Source organism: Paramormyrops kingsleyae, chromosome 5 (assembly GCF_048594095.1).
Source record: "Paramormyrops kingsleyae isolate MSU_618 chromosome 5, PKINGS_0.4, whole genome shotgun sequence".
NCBI classification, from domain to species: domain Eukaryota; kingdom Metazoa; phylum Chordata; class Actinopteri; order Osteoglossiformes; family Mormyridae; genus Paramormyrops; species Paramormyrops kingsleyae.
Genome location: NC_132801.1, coordinates 15,203,782 through 15,229,778, shown reverse-complemented (window position 1 = coordinate 15,229,778; position 25,997 = coordinate 15,203,782). Strand labels below are relative to the sequence as shown.

General features: G+C 40.7%; 1 protein-coding gene across 3 annotated transcripts; it reads right to left on the bottom strand.

Annotated features, from left to right (window-relative positions):
* Window positions 1-295: 295 nt before the first annotated feature.
* Window positions 296-13,177, bottom strand: LOC111856683 (urotensin-2 receptor). Of its 3 annotated transcripts, XR_011991724.1 has the most exons (4): window positions 12,658-13,177; window positions 11,168-12,253; window positions 10,659-10,777; window positions 296-1,976 (listed from the first exon to the last, which is right to left on the bottom strand). XR_011991724.1 is itself a non-coding variant. In XM_023836837.2 (3 exons), the coding sequence occupies exons 1-2, from the start codon at window positions 12,707-12,709 to the stop codon at window positions 11,169-11,171; spliced, it is 1,137 nt and encodes a 378-aa protein (XP_023692605.1). In that variant the 5' UTR covers window positions 12,710-13,177; the 3' UTR covers window positions 296-1,976; window position 11,168. The 3 variants fall into 3 exon arrangements, 2 of the variants coding, with proteins under 2 accessions (XP_023692605.1, XP_023692604.1); XM_023836837.2 differs by lacking the exon at window positions 10,659-10,777; XM_023836836.2 differs by lacking the exon at window positions 296-1,976 and having other exon boundaries at window positions 9,920-10,777.
* Window positions 13,178-25,997: the final 12,820 nt, after the last annotated feature.

Here is a 25,997-nt window from a genome sequence, read left to right as displayed (position 1 = left end):
AACACCTGATTTTGAGTTCACTGGGTCTGTCTGATCATTTTAGCCAATGGACATATTTTTCCTATAATGATACTGTAAGGTGGTCTGGGTTCCCCAGAGTTAAGTAAGTAATATAAACTAAGTTTAACTAGTAATATTACACTTACATACTCAGTTATTTTTTATTCTGATCTGGGGTGGATTTTCCAAAAGCTTTGTAATGCTAAGTAGTTTGGTATCTAGCATTTAAGATGAACCACTAATTAGTGAGTGTTTCCTGAATCCCTTCATAACCAAAATAGTTTGTAATCTTGCGAAGTGCTCCAACCCACTCGTTATTTTCTGTAATTCTTTATTTGAACTTTTGCCCACTGTTCTGTTACAGAGACACACAGATCATTCAAAATAGATCACAAACTCTTTTTTGGACAATGTAATAATGATGTTGATGATGATAATGTAATAATAATGAGGTTGATGTTACAATATAAAGCTATAATGTAGGCTATAAATTAACGCTAAAATGGGCGCATTGTTTTCACACCGTTGAAATTGGTTGACAACAGAGTGCAGAATTGTAATTCGAATTTGAATAAGAGGAAGTAGAATTAAAATGCAATTGATTTCTCATTCAGTCATATACATAGTATAGGTGCAGTGTACACTACACCGCCACCCCCATGATGATTACAAATATTTACTTAATTTCGAGCACCTGGCTGAAAAGTCTGTGCTTGTCACTATTATTCAGAACAAATAATTTAACTGTGTTTTTGTGTATCGTGGTGAAAGAGCATTTCATACAGTCATATAAGTAACCCTATCACATCCCTATCCATGGACAAGGGCTGACATATGGTTAGAATAGGCTAAAAACTATTTTCTTTCAGTCATGTAAATATAAAGTACACTTCATTCACTTGTACATACAAAAAAACAATATATACATCTACCATCTAAGAACTAAATCTATTATATAATTATTTGTGTTCTGCTAGATTAAACTGCATTATTGTGTTGTGTGATTGCACTGAATTTCTTTGAACTGAATAATGAATAAATTAGTACTTTTTTTCTTCCTGTCATACTACTTCCAATTGAACATCTTACAGTGTGTGGCCAGTTTAATTAAAATTCCAATAAATGTATGGAATGGGGCACAATTCATAAATTCTGAACAACCATGGCACACAATGAGCTAACAAGTTAAACTTGCTACATGTTCAGTCACATCCTTTAAATTGGGAAGGTGAATCACCCCTCAGGACCAGCAATGGCAACTCAACCGAGGATGGGATTTGAGACAGCACTGTCCAGGAAGCCAAGCTACATGCCTAAATGCTGTATTGAGGAACATGAACCCTTAGGACCTTCTTAGTAATGAACAATTCATAGGCAAATACAGGCTGGTCTGGGCTGAAATAATGAACCTCTTTGGTCTGGTGCAGGATAAATTGAAAAGAGGAGCATATCAGAATTTTGCCTTTAGTGCATCGTGCAACTTCTGACAGCTCTGTTTCTATGCCGTTGATGGGTACTGTTGGTGATGCACATGACCTCAGCAATGCTACTGTGTCCATATGCATGCATGCATTGATCACATTTCTATTGCACCGTGCACACAACTACGTACAAGTTCCATCTGGAGGGGATGCTTGTATTACACTACAAATGGTTTTCATGTCATTGCAGGCAATTTTGGTGCAATGGATGGAACACGCAGCCCTATTCATAATCCCAAGCTCTTGAATCTTATCTGTATCTGTTGAAAAAATGGTTCTTGGCACTAGGCCTAAATGTCCAGGTGATATGCAACCATCAAGGACATTTTACAGACACTATGACCAAGTGGCCCAGGAGTCCACTGATGCTTATACCTGGTCCAGCTTTGGAGTGTGTCAGATAGCAAAGGATGGTGTGCTCCCTGGTGGTTGGTTTGGTCCTGGCTCCTCTTAGCGAATACCTGCTGGCTTCAGTGTTGAATCCCCAAACTGTGGCTGAGGAGACACATAACACCACACATCAAAGAACACACACTGCTGTAGCGCATGCTCTGGCCACGTGGAAGATGGTACCTGCAGATGGTACCTGCAGATAGTACCTGCAGATGGTACCTGCAGAAGTCCTTAGGAGTGCTAAGATTTCCTACTGAATGCTGCTGTGTTGTCATTGTTGTGGATGCTATGCTGCACACCACTGTAGTAATTATTTTATTAAAATTTATTTTTGACCACCTCCTCAATAAGATATTTTAATGGTTCCTTTAAGAAGTGTTACCTCCTTTTCCTATTGCTTGCTTGCCATTGTTCTTTTTTTACAAGGACGCAACATCATATTTTGAGCCCATTAATATATTTTCGACAAATAGGTTAATTAATTTTGGTCTTAATTCCGTGTGATTTTATTGAATTTTTAATTAGTTTATTTTTTTACATTTGCATGTGTCTGATGTGACAATCTAACATATTTGAAATATGTTGGATTGATGTTCCTTTTATCAACAGTCTGTACTTTTCTTACGCTGAGGCTGGGGAGGAACCAACAATTTACCATTTAAGGTTTGTTCGGTAATTCTGGAATAACGAAAAGTTTTGGGAAACACTCGCGGATCCCACTTGTTCTTTACCTACGTTGTTCGTTGTCTTGTTTGTTTTTCACTAAGATCGACTCTTGTTGGAAAACACACCCCAGTTCTCTCTCAGTCTCCCCAGTGGACTCAGATTTTTAGGCCAACCAGTCCCACTGTGAATTTCATGTTTTCAGTGGTCTAGCTCTGACTCCAAGGGGTCAGGGTTCCAATATGGCTGTTGGGAATGCTGGGAAAAAAATGTTTCCCTCTTTAGGGGACCACACATATTTTAACCACGCACACACAAGTTAGTCGCATAAAGAATAATGATTAATGGAAGAATGGGCATGTCACAGAGGATGGGAAATGTTCATATATGCATTTGCATGAAGCATTTCACCTTTCTTCATGGATATTTTTAATTTTCATGACCACATGATAAATCGCACTGATATGCTGGCAGCCTCCTACTGAGGAGCCCAGAACAATTAAACTAATGATTTATAGCAATTGCAGGAAATTTCAGGCAGAAAAAGCTCCCCACAGGAAGGAAGAATCTCAATAGCTGAGGTGACACTTAGCTATGAGTCAGTTTTTGATAAGAAACATTTCATATGCACACACTGTATTTCACGCAGCACAGAGGGCAAAACTCTCTCTCTCTATCTCTCTCTCTCTCTCTCTCTCTCTCACACACACACACACACACAATGTACAGTATATAAGTCTTTATGGGGACTTTCCATTCATTTCTATGGGCATAACCCTAATCCCAACTACAGTATGACAACCCTATTCCCCACCCAGCCCTAATCTTAACCACAAGGAACCAAACAAAATACATGACTTTTGGCATGTCTGTTAATTAATTATATTATTAGCAGCATATTAAACAATGTTTGATTGAAGTCCCTGATTTTTATAAAATTGAGGTTATCCTTGTGGGGAATGAAAAAAAATGTCCCCACAAGGTAAAACGTTACAGGTTTTTATTACATTGTGGAGAAATCTGGTCCCCACAATGTAATAATTACAAAAACACACTCTAACACACTCTTTTTCACTGAATCAAACCTGTCCTTTTAATTATGAAGAAAATAATGAAAAAAAATATAGTTTCACTTAGTTTTTTAAATAAAAATTATTATGTAAACCATGTATACATAGGATATGACTTGAGATGTGTGCTGTCATTCAATTATTATATCCTTAAAAGCTTTAGTAGTGAAGCAACATTTTAGATTTTTCATTCAGAATTCATAGGTTTTGGGATTAACATATTCTCGTGATTGACTTTCCTCATTTGTATTAGTATGTTCCTTAATGAATTTGTCAGCTGTTTTCTTGCTAACATACGCAGTTTTGCTTCACACTGCTAAATGGGGTCCAGTGTAAGAACAGCTGGGCTCCATGTTTCTATAATTTTGCTATTGCGCAACATAAGAGTCTGTGTTCAGCCACCATGCGCTATGCTTTCGCTCATTCTTATTGAGCTTGACAGCTATGCCATCATACCTATTTATTTAATTTCAGTGACGTTCATGCAAACTAATAACACAAGACAGTTATTCTGTTTTCTCAAAGGTAAAAGACAACAACTTTTCTGGGACTTATTGTGCCATCTTATTACCATGCGCATACACTCAGTGGCCAATTTATTAGGCATGGCTAGCTAGAACTCACTTTCCCTACAAGAAAAGCTTCAAGAGAAGCTGTGAAATTGTGTGTTCAGAAGAGTCTATCAGCACTTTGCTGTTGTACCGAGCTGTCACACTTGTGACCCTCTCAGCCTCAACTCGGACTTTTCTATTGGCATTTAGCTTTGTGAGATAGCATTCTATGCCCATGTTTGGAAGGTTGTGGGTTCAAATCCTATGTCCACCAAAGTAATGAACCATTCCTGCTTCAAGGACCCTGGCTGATGCTGCACTCTGATCGAAAAAACCTGCTTTTTCCTGTGTGTACATATGTGTCTGTTATCTCGTAGAGAGGAAGATGGGGTATGTGAAAACTACCTGGTTTCCATGTGGAGATTAATAAAGTGCCTCTATTCCTTTTTGCTGTAATGAGTCATTCTCCTGTGACCTCGATCATTAACAAGGCATTAATTGAAGGGCCGCCGTAAGCACACTTGGTATCCTCCAAACCGGCACTGTACATATATTTTATGCATTTATGAGTTACTAAACTTCTTGTGTGTCGTCTGCTGGCATGTCATCAGCAGCTTTTGCAAAATTACTTAATTTCTTAAGCTGATCATACAGTGTATCAAAACCACGATGGGGAAAGTCGTGATGCAGAAGGGTCAATGTTGTTCAGTTGCAGCCACATGATTTGCTTTTTGGAGAATCAGTGGCCTCAAAAAAAGCACTACACCACCCGTATCCTTATAAGGGGGCTTTGAACCACCCGAGACTCAGGAAATATGGCAGTGATCATGTGATCTACTATCACAATCTTTCTCAATTAGCTAAAGTTTTCACAGAGCAACCAATGCAATCAATCAAAGTATTTTTTTAAATATATATATTTATACATTGTGTGTGTGTGTGTGTGTGCATATATATATTATTGATGAATGCAATATATTAGTACTACACTTGAGGCACATTTTTTTAAAGGGAAATAGTACAATGCAGAATGTGTGTTTTTAATGAAACAGTTCTTAGATACAGTACATGCTTCGGAGAGGCGTTGAGGTGGTGCCCCCTCTGGTGGCGGCGACTGTGAAAATCACAGAAACCTGCCTTTTGGTGTCAGATACACCTAATAAAATCTTTCCTGGAGTCACCTTCCCCAGAAGTTCTCTTATGTATTACCATAAGAATGTCTTTCATCATCTGGTTCTGCTTAGGCCTGATGATCCTTTCAAGCTCTTTGAACTGTTTCTTGTCTCCACTAAATATGTGTTTATGTCTCCGTCTTTCCTTTGCACATGATAACCTTTTTTCCCCATAAATGGTTATAATACTGATTAGCAACAATGCATCGATAATTTTGTCATTAATTAGGCATAAATTGTGACGAATAAATAATCTCTGTGGCCCAGGATTCCAGTCGCCCCGTGCTGGTTACACTGCCTTCACTACTATTCTGATGCCAGGTCTACAGAACTGAGACAGAATATGTTTTGACACAGCAAAACTTCCTTTCCTTTGTAGCACGCTTAAGCTGTAGACCTCAGTCAAATGGACCACATGGTGATTAGAGTCAGCGGTGTTACGGACCCCTTTCTCACTTTTGGATCATGTGACAAGGATGATAAGGACACTGAAACGACAAGCCAAATTTATTAAGTACTTCACCGGCAGTCTCCTGTCTGATCACCACGCCAGAAAAAAATTGTTATTGTTAGCACCAACCCATCACAGGGCTCACTCACACACCATTCACACCTATTGGTAACTCCAATTAACCTAAGCACAGTTTTGGACTGACTGTAGAGGGAGACCAGAGTACCCAGAGGAAACCCCATGAAGACAAGGGGAGAGCATGCAAACTCCACACACAGGGATCCATGGCAGAGATGAAAACCCTGATCTCATGTGGCACCAGAGCTAACCACTGCACCACCATGCCAGCCCCTATACACGATTTCATTATGCATAATCATTATTAAGGCAAGGCTTAAGTTCATAACATTTTTTGGAACTAGCTCTTTTGTTTGTCCTGTAACGTCATTACTAATACGTGGTGTGACATTTAGCTCGACACCAAGGGTGACAACACCAGCTGTAAATCACAGAGGCATTGTGAAATAGTGGCAGGGTTAGGGTTAAGAGAAGCATAAAAACTAGATTGCCAGCCAAGTAACTATACGACCTTTCACAGGCTACTGTGTGAAAGTGTAATGCAGATTTAGCGGTGTGGGCAACTTTTTTGTGTGTTAAAGGATGTTATTGCCAGTCTACAGACATCTGTAATGCACAAAAACACTACATAAATACAGATTGTGTGAGAGGCCATACTTAAACTGCATGAAGCTACTTTCAGTTAAACACTTCCACATATCTATTAGTCCAACATTACATATTTCCCGTGCTACTGAAATAACCCTGTCAATGTCTGAGCTGTGACACAAAGGCGCAAAAGCAGGCAAACGCAGATGGCAGACATGCCCCTTTCTCAGGGGCCACAGGAAAACTATTTACAAATCTACTCCCAAAGAAAAAGAGTCCGACACGTAAACACTGCTGCTCCATTACAGTCACATAAGCTACATTCTTCGTTTCGCTACCCCTCTCCCCCCCTCCCTGCCCCTATACCTCCTTCATTGTTGTATTCTCAATGCCATAACTCTCCTTCTTTCAGCCCCTCCCCCCTTCTTCAGCATTACCCCAAATAAAGATCCACCCCCCCCCCCTGTTCTGAGACAGCCCGCATTCCGCTTCATCCAGCGCTCTCCTCTGTCCCATCCCTTTACATCCTTCTTCAAGCAGAAACTGCCAAATCAGCTGAGTGCACATGAATAATCTGGAGAAACACACACACGCATTACAGCTGAGAATAGCAAATTACTGTATATATACATACTGCAACCATCATTTTCTTTACTTTACTTTTATGTACAACAATGGCCCCATCCCTCATCTGACAATTTCCATGTTTAAATTACAAAAAAGTACGCTTAACAGCAATTAACAAATGGGCCTTAATGTGTGACCTTTTCTACCTCCTGTGATAAATTTGTCTGACCCCTGGCACATCATTTTAGCTGGAATTTAAAAAAATAAATAAAAATTAAATATGAAAAATGCAGAGAAAAATTGTCTGGTAAAACCAATAAAGAAACTGACTAATCAGATCAATAATGAACTTTTCAGGCAAACTACTACGTGAAAATATAAACACCACAATAAAATCGTCTTGGTAAAGAGCGTTATATTAGCCCCATGCTGGATTAGGGCTCACAGTATAAACACATAATAATGTATTACTTAAAAAATATGCGCAAATGCAATAAAAAGGGGGAAAATTTTAAAAGAATTAGCAGTCATGTACATAATTCAGCTAATAACTGTTTGTACTTTGAAGCAATGTTCTGGCAATAAAAAAGAACAAAGGGGAGGCAAAAAATACTCTCATGCGTGCACTTAAAAGTATGCGCTGAACTTCTTAAAGGGTTTATTGATGAGTAACTCTAAATCAGTATGCTGACCTTTGCCACAGAGCACCATTTAAACATCTTGTGGGAATAAGAGAAAGGTTTGGTGATTTGGCGTGATGATTTTAGAGTCGACTTACACCCCATTGAAAGGAATCAATACAGTGGCCATTATATCGTTTCTTCAAGCGCAGTTGCAGTGCATGATTTGATAAACAGAAATGCACAAAGGTCGGCCTTCTTGCCTACTATACTGCAGCTGAATCGAACTTCAGGCTGTGTGAACTTGGGTAATCTGTGTTCAGCAAGGGAAAACCAAGCAATAAGAAACTGCTGCTTTTTTGGACTTTATGATTATTTTCTGGTCTGTTTGCTCATAGTTTTTCTAAGGCAGAGCCAAGTGGTTTGAAATGGAAACTAAGAAAATGAGACACCCTGATATACTGGTGTAAGCAATAAAAAACATTTTGTGACATCAATAGTATGCATAAATAAATCAATTGGTACTTTGCATTAGAATCCATAGTACTGTAAAAGATGTGTTATTAATGTGGATCCTATAGACAGGCTCGCATTGAGTCGTACTCTGCTCAGGGTCATACAAAATCCAAAAAAAAAAAATCCCATCCTGATACACGCAGCTGCACTAACAGGAAAAATTTTACTTTCTTTGCTGCAGGTGTAATCGATGAGGTCAGCAAAAATGATGGTCTCTCCCATCATGTGACAACAATAACAAAGAAAAACAAGGACAGCAGAACCTTACTGTAGCTATGAGTCAAGAGGATGAACTGAATCCATGCTTATAAAAATTAAAACATATCAAGCAGGAATGATTAAAGATATTGCTCAGTCTTTTTCTGTCCATGCTCAGTGTTCCAGTTGTGTGTGTGATTTGTTTCTATTTAGTTTTTACAGTTTAATCCAGTGCCTTCATTATTTTAATAGAATGCCTTGGCTTGATTAGTTTCACATGCTCCTTTCCTGCTGTTAATCTTTTAATTAGTTTTAACATGTTCATCCATTCTTTTTTCTCGTTATTTCATTCACAATTGATTATTAACACTATTTTTTGCCTTCTGTTCTGGCAATCTGTAAGTGATAAGACTTCACTGCACATTTTGTGTGGACTAACATCATATGGCAGTAACACGATTAATCACTTAGAAACCACTGATCCATGCTGCATGCTGCTTCTCTGCCAAGTCATGTTTCACGGCTCATTTCCATATTTTCTCTTATTTCTGTGATGATTACAGCCATGTGCAATTAGTGTTCTGCATTGCAGCATTTTATTTTTACTAAAGGACTGCAAATATTTGCACTCTAGGTTCTTTTTATAAAAGTGCATCCATTACAATTATATGTACATTTGTGAAAAGTGTTCAGTTTAGCCCTGTTATTTCTGGAGAATTGCCGTCTATATGATTGGCTATTGATTAGACATCACGTTACAATAACTATTACAGTTTCAATAATACCTAAAGGTCATCCTAAATTCCTTTCACTTGACGGTAGAATGAGTTTCTTACCTAGAGTATTAGGTTGCATGTTTCTTAGAAGTTTTATAAATGGAATGAAACAGTTATAAATTACCATTCCTCCCCACCACTCACCTAAAGTACAAAATGATGTTTATTCCAAAGCTGTTAACCTACATCTATAGTTTGGAAAAGCCAACAATCTGAACAGTGTGAATGGTATGTTACAGTCTGAAGGGTATGTTACAGTCTGAATGGTATGTTACAGTCTGAATGGGTATGTTACAGTCTGAATGGGTATGTTACAGTCTGAATGGGTATGTTAACGTCAGGTGCAGAACAGGGCAGTGAAGACTGATGACTAAACTGTTCCTCTGATGAGAAATATGCTGTTTAGACCCTGCAAACTGCAACTTTGTATTAACTGAAGCAATATAGTTCATTCCTGATTGTTCCTTGCTGACTCTGTTACATTAATAGTCTTTTTCTCTGATCCATTGAAGCCAGCAAATCAGTATCTTAGAGTGCAATACAACCGGATTATTGATTGTTCACTGCTGACATAAGTCACTAACACTGACTTTAACTAGCAGTACAATCTAAGGGACAATTTGCAGTTATAAATCCACTGAATAGAGTATTATACATACCTTGCGATATATACTGTGATTTTTTTTAATCCTCTTAGGTTATAAGATTATATGGAAATTAAAAACAAAATTATATGTCTAGATCTTATATGACATTGATATGACAATAAAATACTTTATTACCAAATTGATGTATACAACTTAATATTTATTTTTAAAAGATTAAATAGAGAAAAAAAAACACATGCACTGACATCATATCAATGTCAAGTAGTGAAGAAAACAGGAACAAATAAATATGCAATGATATTACACATTTTTAAATATTCACATCTACAGATAGATCTACAATTTTACTAACATCAAAAAATAAACTTTCATGTATCTAATTCATTTTTTGTGTCTTTGTTATGCTTTGAAAGACAAAAACAATTGCAAATCATAAAGTATATCCTGATTAATACATTTGTGTATTTTTCCTATTATGACTGTTTAAATAAATTCTAGGATTTGTGGTTGATTTTTGTGCCAAAATATCCTGAGAAGTAAATATTCATGTCATTTACATAACAGAATGAAATTGCATTCCAGGTTATTGATATGATTATATTTACATTATTGAAATTATACAATTTATAGCATATCAATAAATTAACAAGTGAATCCTTAGAAAAAGTCTAGACATATATACTATTTAAGTAATGTGATTTATATACAAATAAGTTTATGATTATGCAGATCAATTAGGCATAGCTCATTAACATTTCATCGAACCAGCATTTTTCTTGACCATAAATTACGGTGTAATAACAGCTGAGTTTGCTGCTTACAATGGATGCTCATCTCATTTAAGCGTCAGTCATTCTCACAACTATGAGAAATGTTTCTGGGTAAGAAAGTCTGAGGCTGATTGTGAAAAGGTCGGGATGGAGTACCGTCAGACGTGAGCTTCTTCACTTCTTCCTCTCCCTTTCAACCCTCCAGATCCCACAAAAGATTCCATAGAATTCCTCTTTTTAATACTTCCTTTGCTGGCCCATAAAGTGAAGATGTGCTGTGAAAGACCCAGATGTGTTTGCAACCTCATGAATAGCCATCACATCACACCTTGGATGAAGCTTAATCCCAAACAGCTGAGGCAAGTTTAGGCCACCAAACCAAACCAGCATCCTCTTAATGGAAACAGGCCCTGAAACGTATCTCAGACACCAAAACATAATGTACTAAGCTGTCAGGAAATTTAACCCACGATGGTCTACAGTGTTTCCCAACCCAATCTCCCTCCCAGCTCCCTGCCATATTATTGCTCCCCACCGGAAGCTGGGAGGGAGCTACAAGGTGGACTGTCTGCAGGTCCCCAAGGTTGGGATTGAGAAATGCTGGTCAAGTAGGTGGGTAAGGGAAGCTGGGGAAGTGGTCACCCAGTGCATAGACAGGCACCTACCTCATAGACTGCAGTGGTTAGTTCGAGCAGTATGTCCAAGCATAAAGCTCTCAGTGCACTGCTGGCTGCTGGATGACAGGGAGCGGCGAGGGGATCGCTGGAAGCGGCTCCTGCGGTTGAAGTAACTCCCCGCGGTCCAGCTCCGCTGCCGATTGTGCAGGTACTCCTTGTAGTTCTTGGTGAGCAACGTGTAGAGGAAGGGATTGATGCAGCTGTTGCTGTAGGTGAGACAGGTGGTCAAGTAGTTGATGTTGCGCCTGGCTTTGCTGGACAGAGATAAGGAAGGGTGGAACTGTCCCAAAAGCTGCCAGATCCAGAAGGGCAAAAAGCAGGCCCAGAAGAGCAGCACGATCGTGAAGATCAGGTACAGCACCTTCTGGTTAGGCAACTTCTTCGTCTGCTTGAAGATCTCTGTCTGACTGACCCAGTATGTCCGGGCCAGGCAGATGTAAAGGTAGCCAATGATCATTCCGGGGGCCACAATGCTTGTGCAGAAGAGGAAGGAGATATAGATCTTGTAGGACAGTTGGCTGAGAGTAGGCTGACACATGATCTTGTTGTCCACCGGTATGAGGTGTATTCTGATTATCATGGGCAAGGTGAGAATGAGGGATGCCAACCACACCAGGATTGCAATGGTTTTGCGGTAGCTCTTGGACCTCTTCACGGTGTCCAGCGGCTTGAGAACGGCGAAGTATCTCTCTGTGCTCATGATAGTCAGTGTGAAGATGCTGGCATGCATGGTCAGGAAATCCATGCTAATCAGGATGTGGCAACCCGCCTCACCAAAGTACCAGCCCTTCAGGAAGTGGGTACAGACCACAAATGGGATTGTCAACAAGTACAGTAGGTCTGCCAGTGCCAGGTTGATGATGTAGATATACATGGAGGCCACTGAGCGCATGGAGTGACACATGACTACCAGAGTGTAGATGTTCCCAGTTACTCCCGCCAGGCACATGACGGACAGGATTGTGCCAATGGTAAAGGTGGCAGCCATATCCTCAGCTGAAGCATTCCGTGGAGGATCGGTGGTGTTGGTCATCCTCTCCAATAGGACTCCCACGGGCTCCAGGGTGGTCATCTCTGTGCATCGATGGAAAACACATGGCCAGAAAACAGGCACATTTTACAAACATGAAATAATTTGCAACTGGGATTTTGTATGGAAATACCGTTGATATTTTGGACATGAATTCAGTTTTAGTTTAACTGAACTATTGTTTGCTAAAAGCACTGTCTGATGACAGCAAACACACAGAAGACACCATTGAAACTCTACCATATTTGTTGTCTGCTATGAGGGAGGATTCACCAAAAGATCTGAAAAGTACTGGGCTGAATTGTAATTAAGATTTAAATTGTAATTAAGAGTTATTTGGCCTTCATATAAAAAAAAACTGCAGGTACCTCTAGTCTTAGTGAGTTACTCCATATTTGGTACAGTTTCACTAAGCCTAAGTAACAAAGTACCAATTTGAACGCCTTACCTTGGTTGAGTGCAGAAGAAAGCAGGGCTTCTTTGAGAGAGCGGTTCGACATTTAGGGCCAGTCATACAACACTGATTAACTCATAGTGCACCATGTGTGATTCACATGAAGGTGTTAGCAGTTTGAGGTCCCAGTGATTACAAAAAGAAGCATTTTCAATAAATAAATTATTAAATAAAACAAACAACAAAAAGATGTTCCTACATTCACAAAAAGTCCACCTTTAACCTGCGGTCATCGGGCAATAGTCTGTCAAAGAAAGAAAATTAGACCTTTGCCAGGAACAAAAATGATTGCCCCTATGATTAAGAAATTAGTGATTTTCATGCAAAAAAGAAGATTTCAAAGAGGGAAATGAAACGAAATGAAAGTGAGAACATAAAATTACACACAGAAAACGGCAAAGTTGACGGCAGTCTCCAGACACGTAAACCAAAGTGAACCACTGCAGAGAGAATATCCCCTCTTTCAGCCACAGACAGAGTTGCGTGTGTGAGGGAGAGGTCTTCAGAGGAGCGTTCGCACACGAGTGCGGAGTGGGAGGGGGTGGTGGGGGAGGCAGGGAACGACAGGCAGGGAGGCAGAGAGAGAGAGATTGGAAGGGAAGGGGCTGGCTTTCCGGGGAGGTATGCTCGAAATGCACCCGGCAGTCTCCCATTTCGGCTGCCTGTTCCTGAGTGGCGGGGCCACAGCACAGCACATGGGCAGCCTGGGCTGCTGTACACCGTGACTCCCAGCGGCTGACTGCAGCGTCCTGAGTCATTAAAGTATCACTGCATCATTGATGCACACGTATGCTGCCTCACTGTGCTGCTCCTTCATGTTCAATAGAGCAGCAGCACAAGAAGATCAGTATCATATCTATCTATCTATCTATCTATCTATCTATCTATCTATCTATCTATCTATCTATCTATCTAACTGGGATCCATTTAAGAACCACTGAGAAATATCAATATACCAGATGTTTAGCAATATGTTTTTGATGCTTTTTTAATATCAAGGTGTGTGCTTCTTTTTCATTCCCTGATTATTCACTAATTTCAGTATAAACACTTCAAGATATTAATTGAAAGATGAGTACTTTGTCAAATAAAAGATACGGCCGCTGACAAATATCAGATAACTTCAGCTCATGTTGGACATCAAAGGAGGAAAAGCAACCAACATCCATTGGCCTGTGGCCTCTTCCTGGCTTCAAAAGAACTTTTCAGTTTGCCAGGGATTGTGTGATGCCAGCTGGCTAATCAACACTGGCCCATCTAAAAGTTTTTACGATGAACAGATGCTGCCCTCCAGTTTTAAGGAATAGCATAATGCAGCACATGGCAATATTATATTACAGGATTATTATGGTGGAGAGGGTGGAATGGTTTTGCGCAGTCTCGTAATTTTGAGCGGGCTTTGCGATTATGTTATTGGACAATAAGAACTTTTCAGTGTTTGACAACATGGCATTGAGCGTGGTGGCACAGTGGTTAGCTCTGTTGTGTCATATCATTGGAATCAGGGTACAAGTCTCGGTCCTGGGTCTTCCTGGTCTTCTTTTGTTTTCCCCTCAGTCCAAAACCATGCTAAGGTGAACAGGAGTTTTTTAATTGTCCATGGGTGTGATTTTCCAGCGATGGGTTGGCGCCCATCGCCTGTAGTATCTGGGATAGGCTCTGGACCCTGTGATCCTGCTTAGAAGATATTGAGAATGTCATATGTTCCTGTTTTGGTGCAAAAAATTTTTAAAGTTCCGCTGCATAAATTGTCCTGATGTATTCATCCCTCTGACAATATTTTATATATCTACCACCAACTCAAATTGGGAGTGTGCATGGAATTTTTTTTTTTAACATTTAGCGTATAACTGCAGCTTGGCAGTTCTCTTCAATGTCAAATTAAGATTACTTTCCTCTTGATTCTCCAATATCTTCCCCTGGTGTGATGCGGAAGGAAATCTCCCACTATACTCTTTCAAATTTGAAACCTACACCATATATAAGAGAATATGCTTGTCAGTGTTGAAACAGCGAGTGCTGAACCCTGTAGTTTCTCCCAGGTCATAATCACATTGAAAGTAATCTGTAACTCATAAAGGCGATTCACTCCCCATTGTCATATCAGCAGTTTTGGCGTGTACAGACCATTAATTCACTTTGCATTTTTACAATTAATAATAATGATTAACAATAATTCAAAATCTATTGTATTAATACATTATCTGCACCAAATAATGTCATCTATACCAAATAAAAAACGTCAGAAAGGGCCGGAGCTGGTGTCTGTTTTTTATTTGGCTGACTCCTCTCACTTAGCGTCTCCCTGAGGACACCAGTGGCACGTCCACCACACATTCCCACACAGGCACCAATCCCTGGGCCTGGCCGTTGCAGCTTGGCCTGAGCGCCTGACGACATTGCGAACGCGTTCACTTGATTTTTCACTAAATTGATGTTCTGTTGTTTGTTGTGTCTGTCTAATTTCTTTTAATCTGTGCAAGTTAACATCTGGGGTAAGTCAGATGTTTTATTATGACGGACAGAATGAGGGAGAAAAGAAAGAAATGTGTCATGACTCGATGCATGTGGGATTCTCGGGACACTCAAGGAGGACTGTTACTTAACGTCATCTCATCTGCGTGAGACATTGCGAGCTGCAACAGCAAGGCACCGATGCGTCTCACATGGGGCACTTGTGCATTGTACTAAAGTGTAGATGCTATCCTGGGAGGGGAATACGAGCCTGCTTAGTAGTCATTTTAACATCTGTGAACCAGCCTGGTCATTTGGACTTTTGTTTCCACGCCTGTGCATCCATGCGTTGATTGTGTGGTATTAGGATGTCCTGAGTTGTTATTACAGACATTATACATGTTAAATGATTTCTACACTTTTGTAAGTAGGAGTGGCAGACAGAGGTAAGAGATTAAGGTAATTGACAATGTCAGGAATTACCCACGAGTGGAGAAACCTTGGTTGGAAATGGTATTAAGAAGGATTCCTGTTGCATCACCTTCTTTTATAATTTCTTTGGAGAGGAATGCATGTTCTGAAATTCCTTGGAAGTTGTCCTCCATAGGAATTTCTCAGTATGCACTTTTTCAGTTGGCGTTTAAGTCCTTTAACTGGCAGCACAGAAATTTCTCTTTCCTTGGCTACAGTGAGAACAGCTTTTTAAGGTATCATTTTATGCTCAGTTCTCAGATGTTATGTGATTCGTGTTTATTTCATGTTTTACGTTACTCATGAGTATTTGTACGAATGATCAAAGTTAACCAATCAAACCTATCATGGTAAAGTGGAGCTACAGAAGGACAAATTATCTGTCTGGCCAAATGACCTCATTTGGCAGATTTGGCTCACATTCTTCTTGTCTCGCGTGTCTTTTTGCAGTATGGTCAGCTGGCCCCGACAGGAGGATGACAGGGCCTCCAGAAAGTTATGGAAATGAACTCTCCACAGTGACCTGAGCAAATAAATAAAGGCTGAGGTTCCTGCTGTTTTCCTACTCCCTACAAAGGCTCAGGTCCTGCAGCTAATGCCATGTTGTTGATTAAAACCCTACATTACTCTCCAGTCACTTGCTTATAAACTTGTGGTATTGCACAAAATCTGTAAAGATAATAATTATATTATAAGAGCATAAAAATACATTTATGATTTGTAGTGCATGCTATCCCATCATCCTAAGTGTCATCCGGGGAGCTACAGGTTACTTTTGGAGGTCTCCCATGCTAGGGACCAATGCAACATGTCAAATGCAGCCCCAATCACTGCACTGGTATATCCCCAGGCATACACGCTATTGTCCCTTAACCACTGCTCCACCTGTTGACACATGTATGAAATTCACCCGGGTGCTCCTCCAACATGCAGCAAACGTTTACTCTGGGAGCCGTGATGGTGTGGGTGGACACCAGAGCAGACTTGAGGCTGAACAAATGACACCTTTTTGACGATTCTTCTTGCCCAGGAATAGCATACTGTCAGTGGGACATGCTACGCTGTAGAGCCTGACACAATGCTGCCCTCTAGCAGTGCATGAGAGAGAGGTTTCTCTAATTTGCCCCTGAACAGCAGCTTGATCTGTTCAGTGTGGAGTTTACACCCTTCGAAAAAAGATGCTAGCCTGCTGTGTGTTCATCACGCTGTTAGGAGCTGCTATTTTGTGTTGAGTTGGAGAACTGCTGCAGTTGTTACAAAGTCCATCCAAGTAATTTTGAAGATAAAAATATAACATAATCTTTGACTGTTTATGTCTGTTCATTAAATTGAACTATTCAAAACAAGCCTGAAATGGGAGTACAGCACTTACTGCATAGATAAGACCGGTCTACATCCTATTTAGGGCGCAAGGCCAGGCATAATTTCAGTTGTCTTCACGGTTTGCTTGCTACGTCTAAATGTATATTCATCATTTCAAGCTTACAGTAGCTATTCCTTATCTTTGATTCTGAATATATGCCTGTCACCAGTAGTTAGGGCATCTTATGTGTTTTTTGCTCATGCCTCCACCTGTCTAACCTTGACGTTGCCAATGACCTGGTGCAGTGTATTTTCCGTATGTATTTTTTAGGTCCCGGTCGGAGGAGAAACTCGGTGCTCCTCAGTGGCACTCTATGACCCCGAGCTTCCTGACAGAGCGGGGGGCAAGCTGCTGTCTGAGTCAATGTTTTCTCCCTCCCGTGAAGAACAAAGCTGAGTTCTTCTAAAACCCAATGCTAATTGAAGTCAGTGAATAGCATGGCGTCTGTGCCAATCAGTTGGGTGAATGTGTGACGTTCTCACACGAATTGGGTATTTTAACTCAGTTGCCCTAACCTGTCCATCACAGCTGTGACTACAGATGTCGAGGTCTCTGTCTGGGACTCTTTCTGCCATGCTGGCTTAGCGTTCCTCCCACCAGCGACAGAAGGGAGACAGCACTGTGGCATGGGGACTGGAGAAGCACTGGATGACACATCCCACCTGTCACATCACACTGTCTTTGATATATGTGATCACCCTGAGCTCCTTGGGGCTATCCTGACAGTACATGCTCTCATGCATTCTTTCCTCAGAAGTGGCAATTCCTCAGAGGTACCTGTAAAGGGAAAGTGATCGACGGACCGCAATCTGACATGGAGTTTTATATGTCCCTGGTTCATCGTCTGTTGTGATACTCTGCATTACTCTCGCTAAGAACAACACAATTTGTCCTTGGAATTCCAAAGTTCAAACCTAATTTCCCAACAGATCAGCCAGAAACCACATATTTTTTTTTACACATGGACCTCTGATATCAAAAACAGCATTTTCACTAGTAAGGGCAAGTCTCATGTCCTTTGGTTTTGGACCATCAGTGGGTCTCTTCCAAAGTTCCAATGTCATGTCGATATGTTTCTTCTTAAATGCTCGCTGATTATTGTATTTTCCTTTGTCCCTTTTTACTGTGTGCAAACTGCTCTGCCAGATTAAACAATCTGATTTACAGCCCCAGAGCTGACGCTGCAGACAGCAAGTCATGTGTAGGGCTGACTCATTTGAGTGTCTCTTGGAACAAACACAGCTGACAGAAACAGCTCTTGTCAACAGGTTGCAAATTGCTTAAGGGCAAAAGGATCCAAGTTAACCCGTAGATGCAAACCTCGCTAGTGACCTGAGACGTCACTTTTTATTATTTTTTTTATATTATTTGATGCAGTCTTGGTTCAGTCTCTTACATATGCCTCATACTTTTCATTTATATTGATTTTGAAAAAAAATGAAATAGCGTCAAATTTCTTTTTTATGACCGTTTGTTTGCAAGAAAGGTATCGGATCACAAGTGACCCCAGGTATGTTATTGTGCTATAGATCCATTGAAAACATTTCTAAGAGCCGCCATTATTGCTAGTTGCTAATATTATGCTATGCTAGGAAATATTAAGATTTTGTGTAATTAAAAAATATTCATAAAGCATTAAAAACGTTCAGAAACTGTTCAGTCATCATGGAAGAAACATTAAGTAAATGTTTGCTGAGTCTTGGGCATCTACAGCTTCATTTTTAAAATTTTATATGCCAGGTCACAAATGACACGAGGTAAGCAAGTGTTTGTAGAATGAGGGTAAAATTCCTGTGGGAGGGTGACTGGAAAATACAATGAGTGCTATTGTGGATAAACCAGTTTCTAGAATATAAAATGGTAATGTACAATTTCGGGGCATTAATAAGATAAATACGTTCAGTGGAAGTTAGTACTTTGTAGTAGTTGTTTGGGGGGGGGTTTCTTTTTAAATTTTGAAGAAGATTGTGTTAAATATTCCAGAATTTACAATCATGATCCCTGAAGTTGGTAATACGTACTATACCAGGGAAGAATCTAGATACAGCTCCTTGACTGTGGAGCCCGGGGGGCTGAGAGAATGTGCAGCGTCTTCCACAGCTGGGTGATGTCTCCAACTCATTTCGCGTTTCCCCAAATGTGAACATTTAATTCAACCTTCACTGTGCTGTAGGACAATCTGACATCTACGCATCACATTTTCAAGATTTAATTCAAATCAAAAGAAAGATGTTGCCACTGTGGTCCTACAGCTAAGCCTTGCTGCGCCACTTCCCTACAGTACACGATTATCAGGTTGGATGCTACAGTCTTAATATAAGTACTCTATAACCAACTGTAATGTTTAATTAAAAGTTTTGCCTGTATCTGCATGCAAGTGCGAGCTCTGTTTTGACATCGATAAGGAATATTATATATAACTGTTCCCAATTATAGCATAGCAAATATGTCTGAGGGGAGTCTGTCACACTCATCACCTGAGATATGAGCTGACAGCTCGGCTGAAGTGCCCTGACGTGGGTCAGGGAGGGTCCACACTAATAACATGACCCTGCCTTCAGGAAGCTTCAGCAGGGCCGTGCTGTGCGGCACGTCGCCATCCTTTAAAGTCAATCAGCAGCCGGCTGTTTCAAGGTCGCTCCAGATAAATATGACAGCGGGTTCCTTATTGTCAGCGGGTCCTCTATAAATGACAGAAAACATATGACTCTCATGGATGAATTGACAAATTCTGATGCAGTGGCCGAAGGGAAGTTTGGGGGGGGGGGGGCATCCTAGGCCCCATGTCAGGGGGATGCTGGTGATAAGACCTGCTAACGTTTACGGCGTGGTTCCAGCTGATGCCTCACAGACCTTCCCGAATTATTCGCTAAGCCCTTAATGTTGATGGAGGCAGTAAGCTGTGGTGATAACCTCTTAGCCGTACCCTACAAGAGATTAAGAAGATACAGCGGCAGACTTTCTGTACATGGCGGATAGGGAGCCAACCATGCGTGACTGTGTTTTCAGCTGCGTAGTGGACATGCATGTAAACGAGCGGGTGTTTTTCCTGCTGTCTGAAAGAATGCCTGCAACGACAACCCATGTACATTAGGTTGGCCTTTCTCAGTATATCTTATGAAGAATTTGTTCACATTGTTTTGAATTGAAGTTATTCAGTTATTTTTATACATGTAAATAAAATGCAACAGACAGAAAGAACTTCCATGTTGACCAAATTAAATTGTCTGTCTTGTTTATAAATTGTATAGAAATTCTACTTTTTTTTTCAGTCTTGTAGTCCCCGGTGCTACAACCATAGGACCACTAGCACTCACAAAGCAGTGGTGGTTGATAGCTCCTGCTACTTGGAAAACAGCTTCACCCCACACTGTGCATGGACAACAGATTATCAAAAGAGCTCCTGTCTCCTAATGCGAGTCAACCAGATGTGATTCTTTAGCATCTGTGTTTGGAGACTGATCGAAGGATCTGAATGCCAACAAACACGTGCTTTCAAATAGACACGCACTACCCTGACGCATCTTGTTATGCTGCTGATATTTGCTAAAGGACAGCTTGATGAGAAATGGATTCACATTACACTCTTCCTACAAACGTGCAAACAGATGCACTGGTGGGAATGTTAGGACGATTCCTAGGACTCCTGAGTGACCGGGGTCCTAAAAAATTGGAAAATAATTGGATGTAGCACACTATTGGTGTCACAGTGTGCCTTCAGATTCCAATAAAAATATATAATATGCAAATTTCAGTCATTACTGACGTTAGTTTTAATCTGTATTTTGTATGAAAGGGCACATACAGGTAGTTTGAACAAGATGATAATAGACAGTGTTCAGTGGGTCCGTAACTTGTTTTTGGCACTAGAAATATTCAAACCTTCCCTTGACGGCACATAAGTGGGCTTGTATTAACAATGTAATTGCCTGTGAGAGTTTGGCAGGCACTGCAATGACAAATTATGCATAAATTGTTAATATGTTATGAGTGGGTCTTGAGGATGCCATTAGCCTGAGTATGAACACTGAAATATGAGATTGCTGAAGAGACGGAAAGCCTTTCCTAGACTGGAAGAATGCATCAGCATTGGTCTGGACAAGACTATTTATTCCCTTATTAGCAGTGTTGAGGGTAAAGCAGGATAAAGACCCTATTGGTCTTACTGAAATGAGATGCCGTGTTTATGGTCTGTGAAGTCCTTTCACACTTGAACAGGTTTTTGTTTTACTCCTTTTCTGACCCTAATTTTGTGCAATTTCTTTTCTACCATTTTACAAAGAAGAGCAATTTTTTAGAACCTCAGCCTTTAAGATATTAGTCCAAGTGTCAGGAAAGGCGTAGCTGTTGTGCTCTTGAGTAACACAACATGAGTCAGTTCCATTAAACTTCTGCTAAAATGTATAAATTACTGTAAATTGTATTAGTGCTTGATTCTGCTCCCATCTTTGCAAAAGCGAGGCAATATTTCAGTACCTATGATATGTTTACAGATAACCAACTACAGACACTCCTCACTTAACGACCCAGTTCCTTTCTTATGACTAGGTCATTAAGCAAATTGGCCAATAAGCAAGGAGCTGCCCCTTACTGATATTACAAGTACTGTATACTGTACTGGATTGTGTGGATCCAGTACAGTACATCTATAAATACAGTACATCTACAGTACAGTGTATCTATAAATGTTGTTTTAATGTCACCTTTGCACCATATTTATAAATGTTCATACAGTAGTGTACGGTATACTGTAACAAAAAGAGTAGAGGAAATCAGCTCTTATGTACCGACTGGTCGGAGAGCTGGTCGTAGATCCGGGCAGTCGTTAAACGGGTAGGTCATTAAGTGAAGTGTGTCTGTATCAACAACTTTTTATGTTCCCACAATGTTCTGGTGTTTAAATTCTGGTTAGTGAACACTACCTTTATCTTACACCTTTGTTAGAAGTTGTTCTGTAGCTCCGGCTCCAGTACTGCTTGCACTTGTACCTGGGCATTCACTGGAAGCTCACTTGTACCTGGGCATTCACTGGAAGCTCACTTGTACCTGGGCATTCACTGGAAGCTCACTTGTACCTGGGCATTCACTGGAAGCTCTCTTGTACCTGGGCATTCACTGGAAGCTCAGCCTAACAGCACCTAGGCCAAATTGACCCCCTAACGGCACGTATACAGTGACATCACCTGTATGTCACTTTAGACAAAAGTATCTGCTAAATATGTTAAATGTTAAAATATAAAAAACCTGTCATTGATGGTAGTTGGTAAACTCAGCTAAGCACGTCTGAACATAAACAGCGTTACTTACAGGCAATTTCTTGAATTTCTCTGATATATTCAGACATCTACTGAGGAGACTATTGGCATCAGTTAAAAAACATGCTTAAGTTTAAACACATGAAAAAAATATTATAGTTTTTTAATGTTAATTGACAGTTCAGTGTAAAATGTTCTGCATTGCTAAAAAACGTTTCAAAATAATGCTGAACATTAAGAGACTAATGTGATGTCAGGCCAAACAATGCCCATGCAGAGCGTGCAAAGGGACTGTTAGGAATTAAATGTGTCATTTTCTTCTGCAACGACGCTCATTTTAAGCCTTTTTTATTGCAGATCACAGCGGACAGTGAGCTGTAAGGGTTGCCGACCTGCTGGAATTCACTGGGGATGCTGAGATATGACTATTTACTTCCCTCCTGTACCCAGTAACAAAGAATAATAGGAAATACTTCCCCAAAATACATGAAAGACTGATAACTAATACTTACTCCAGGCTATTCCAGTAATACATGAGCCTTAAGATATAATGGAGAAAACGTCCCAGGTGGGAGAGACAATTCTAATAATTATCCTACCCCTTGTCTTTGTTTAAAGCTTATCGTGGAGAATTTCTGCCCCGTCAGAATTATACTTTCTTTTATTATATATTCAGCACTGTAGATTTGCAGGATTTATCGTACTTATGATTATACGGCGCTATCGCACAAATTGGACTGGTGAGGTGCATCTAAAGTGTGAAAAAGGGTAAATAAAATCCCTTATGTGTTACTTGCATTAGCTTGTTTCTGCGGTAACAGTAGCACTGCTCTTGGCTTCTTCCCCCAGCCCTCATGGGCCTGTTGCTGATACTCCATGGGGCTGCAGTAGACGTGCAACCTGCTTTAACGACCAAAAGCACCACGTACAAAACATCGGCTAAAAAGACCCACTGGGGGTGCTTATACTTTCACTTTCTTTACTATTTTTTTGTACCTATTTCTAACTTCATCCCCATTTCCTCAGGTCCACCTTGCTTTCTGCAGATCCATTTTAACATGTGGACTTCAATTTGCATAACGCGGACGCTCATTGCAGCACGTCACAGTTGAGTATGGTACCGCCTCTCCTTGGGCGCCGCGAGCTTAGGTGTAACCGGCTTCTGTGAATCGAACAGGGATAATTGAAGCAGGACCAGCACAAAGTCAGCAGGCAAGACTCTAACAGGCTTAAGAGCTCAAAGATCTGCAGCTCTTTATATTACAAAGCCTAGTCTCTAGAGCCTAGGTGAGCATGAGTGGGGGTGTCTCTGTGGGGGGGGGGGAGGGTGTTCTTCTCCAGCTTTAAGGCCAATCAGGTCTGATTCCTGAAGTATCATGGAAGAAGTCATACGAAACCAGGAGACCTATCTGCACCCACGAAAATGTATGTCTTTTCTGTTGCATATTTACTAAATATTATTTTGAATATATACTGAAATTCTTGTACACTAGAATGTTTTAGTTGTTTGCAAGATCCCACTGAATGATAAAATGTTATGTTTTATTTTTAGGCACATATTCTATTAAAAATTTAATAGAAGAAAAACAGTAATCATCTGTGAAATGTTCTGGGAAAAAATAGCCAAAAAAAAATTGGAATAGGCTGATGGTTAGTCCATTGAACACTTGCTGACTTTTCAGGCTGGGGGAACCACTTAGATAGAACCAGCAGGCTTGGGCTCTAAACCCAGCCCCACAAAAAGGTCTAGTGGGGTGCAGGAAGATATACAGTTTTATGGATCAATTAAACCCTTTAGTACATTTATAAGATCCCATTGTTTTGTATCAGAAAGCCTGAAGTTTTGTATCTGAAAACTCAAAGTTAGAGCAGCTCAGGCTGTGAAAGAATTCCATGAAAAGTGTTTCCCAACCTGGTCTACAGGAACCGAGAGATGGTCCATGTTTTTGCTCCCTGCCCTGCAGGCCACATACAGTAGGGAGGTGGGAGGGAGCAAAAACATGGACTGTCTGTGCGTCTCCGAGGACCGGACTGGGAATCACTTCTTCAGAAGATACGGACCACCGCTATAATTCATCTGCTGTATATACTGGGAGCTGTTTCCAGTTGTCTAACAACTCGCTGGTTAACCCTGAGACCTTGTTAGGACGTGAAGAACAGCATGGCAGGGAAGATGCCAGCGGAAATGGGAAAGATGTAATCTGTTACTGAGCTGGCTGTCTCTTTCATGGTAGAGCGGGCAGTGCCGCACGCTGTGTGGCAGACACCCTGTCACCCAGTTCTGGGAAGGCCAATGATGGATGAGCCGCACTTCCTCCATCTGCCTGTGGCCTGTGGCGGTTTTGCCCCTCCAGCAGAGAACTGCAGTCTCTTGCCTCCCTGCCCACAATTATCTCAGGCAGAACATCTGTCTCTTTAGCAAAGGAAATGCCCCCAATTATTTGGCTTGGGCTCCAGCACATCCCTGCGATTGCCGGAGACATCCAGCACACTCTGCTGCATCCTAGGTGTGGCGAACTCTGGGTCATGGGTACAGGGCGTTCACACAAGTGTACTTCTGATTGGTCTGTTTTTCACTTGGTGCTTTTCTCCTGAATATGGAGCAGATGTGAATAGTTGACTGGAAAGGGCTCTGGACTACAGTAGTCAGACAACTTTTCTTTACTAAACAGTTCACATTTATTTATTTAACAGATTCTTTCATGCAAAACAATGTACATTTTGCGAAAGCAGGTCCAGCCAGTCCCTGGAACAATTGGGGGTAAAAGGCCTTGCTCACCAAGAGTGAAATCACCCTGCTGACTTGGGAGTGAAACCACTGACTTTCTCATCACAGACACAGCGTCCAAACCCACTAAGCCACACACCACCCAATGATAAATGACAGATTTGTGCAATATCATAAAAGGAATTTAAAGGTGTATGCATATGTTACTGAAGGCCCTGGAGCTGCTTGCTGACATAAAAAACATGACAATCGTTTCTCCAGTCTTGGATTTTTAGATCAGCCGGCAATAACAGGAAACACTTCATTCACGTACGTAAGATTTCAGCAGGAACATGAGGAGAGCTGCTGTTTACAGTGTGTCTAATTATCAGGCAATTCATGCATCATTGATAGCAAGAAACCTGGCACGTTTTCTATTTGTCTTGGCTGCTTCTTGTAAAGCACCAAGAAACTAATCACCGGGACGGACACTAATTCCCCAGCTTTTTATTTTGGTTGATTAGCTAATAGTCCCTGAAAAATGCATTGTGTAATAATTGTCCGTGATAATCCCCATAAAAGTCCAAGCTCTTTTACCTCCATGCTCAAATCAGAGCTACACCATTTACAAGTTCTAGCTGCTCAGTGCAAGCCACAGTAAACACAGCATTTCCGAAAAGGCCCAAGCTGGACCCAAGCTTCGTGCTGCGACTGGATAAAATCAGAGCCTTGGCTAATTTCCACCTCTGAGCTTGAGTCGTGCCCTTTTACTGAATCTGTTAAGTAGAGTACGGAGGAGGTCTCCTGAGAAATCTAGCCTCAAATTACTGCTGCCACTGACCGGCCTAGGAGACTGCGGGGATGGCACGTGCTTTTCGAGAGCAAGAAACCCAGCACTGTGTGAAAAACATTCACAAATTTACATTTACACAAAGGAAAAGATTACAAATTCAATCCTGAGAGTTCCAAATAGTCATTGGTGGTTATTGAATAATGACTGATTTTGTTTGTCTTCATTTCATGGCTAATTGAGGAAATGACTAATGTGAAGATATAAAAATTTTCAGGGTAGAGCTGCACCTTA

What these genes read in the sequence shown, in the direction of transcription:
- LOC111856683 (XM_023836837.2), bottom strand. Translation starts at nt 12,709, where the DNA reads ATGTCGAACCGCTCTCTCAAAGAAGCCCTGCTTTCTTCTGCACTCAAC. An exon ending in TTCTTCTGCACTCAACCAAG is followed by an intron (nt 12,254 to 12,657) that starts GTAAGGCGTTCA and finishes ATCGATGCACAG; the next exon opens with AGATGACCACCCTGGAGCCC.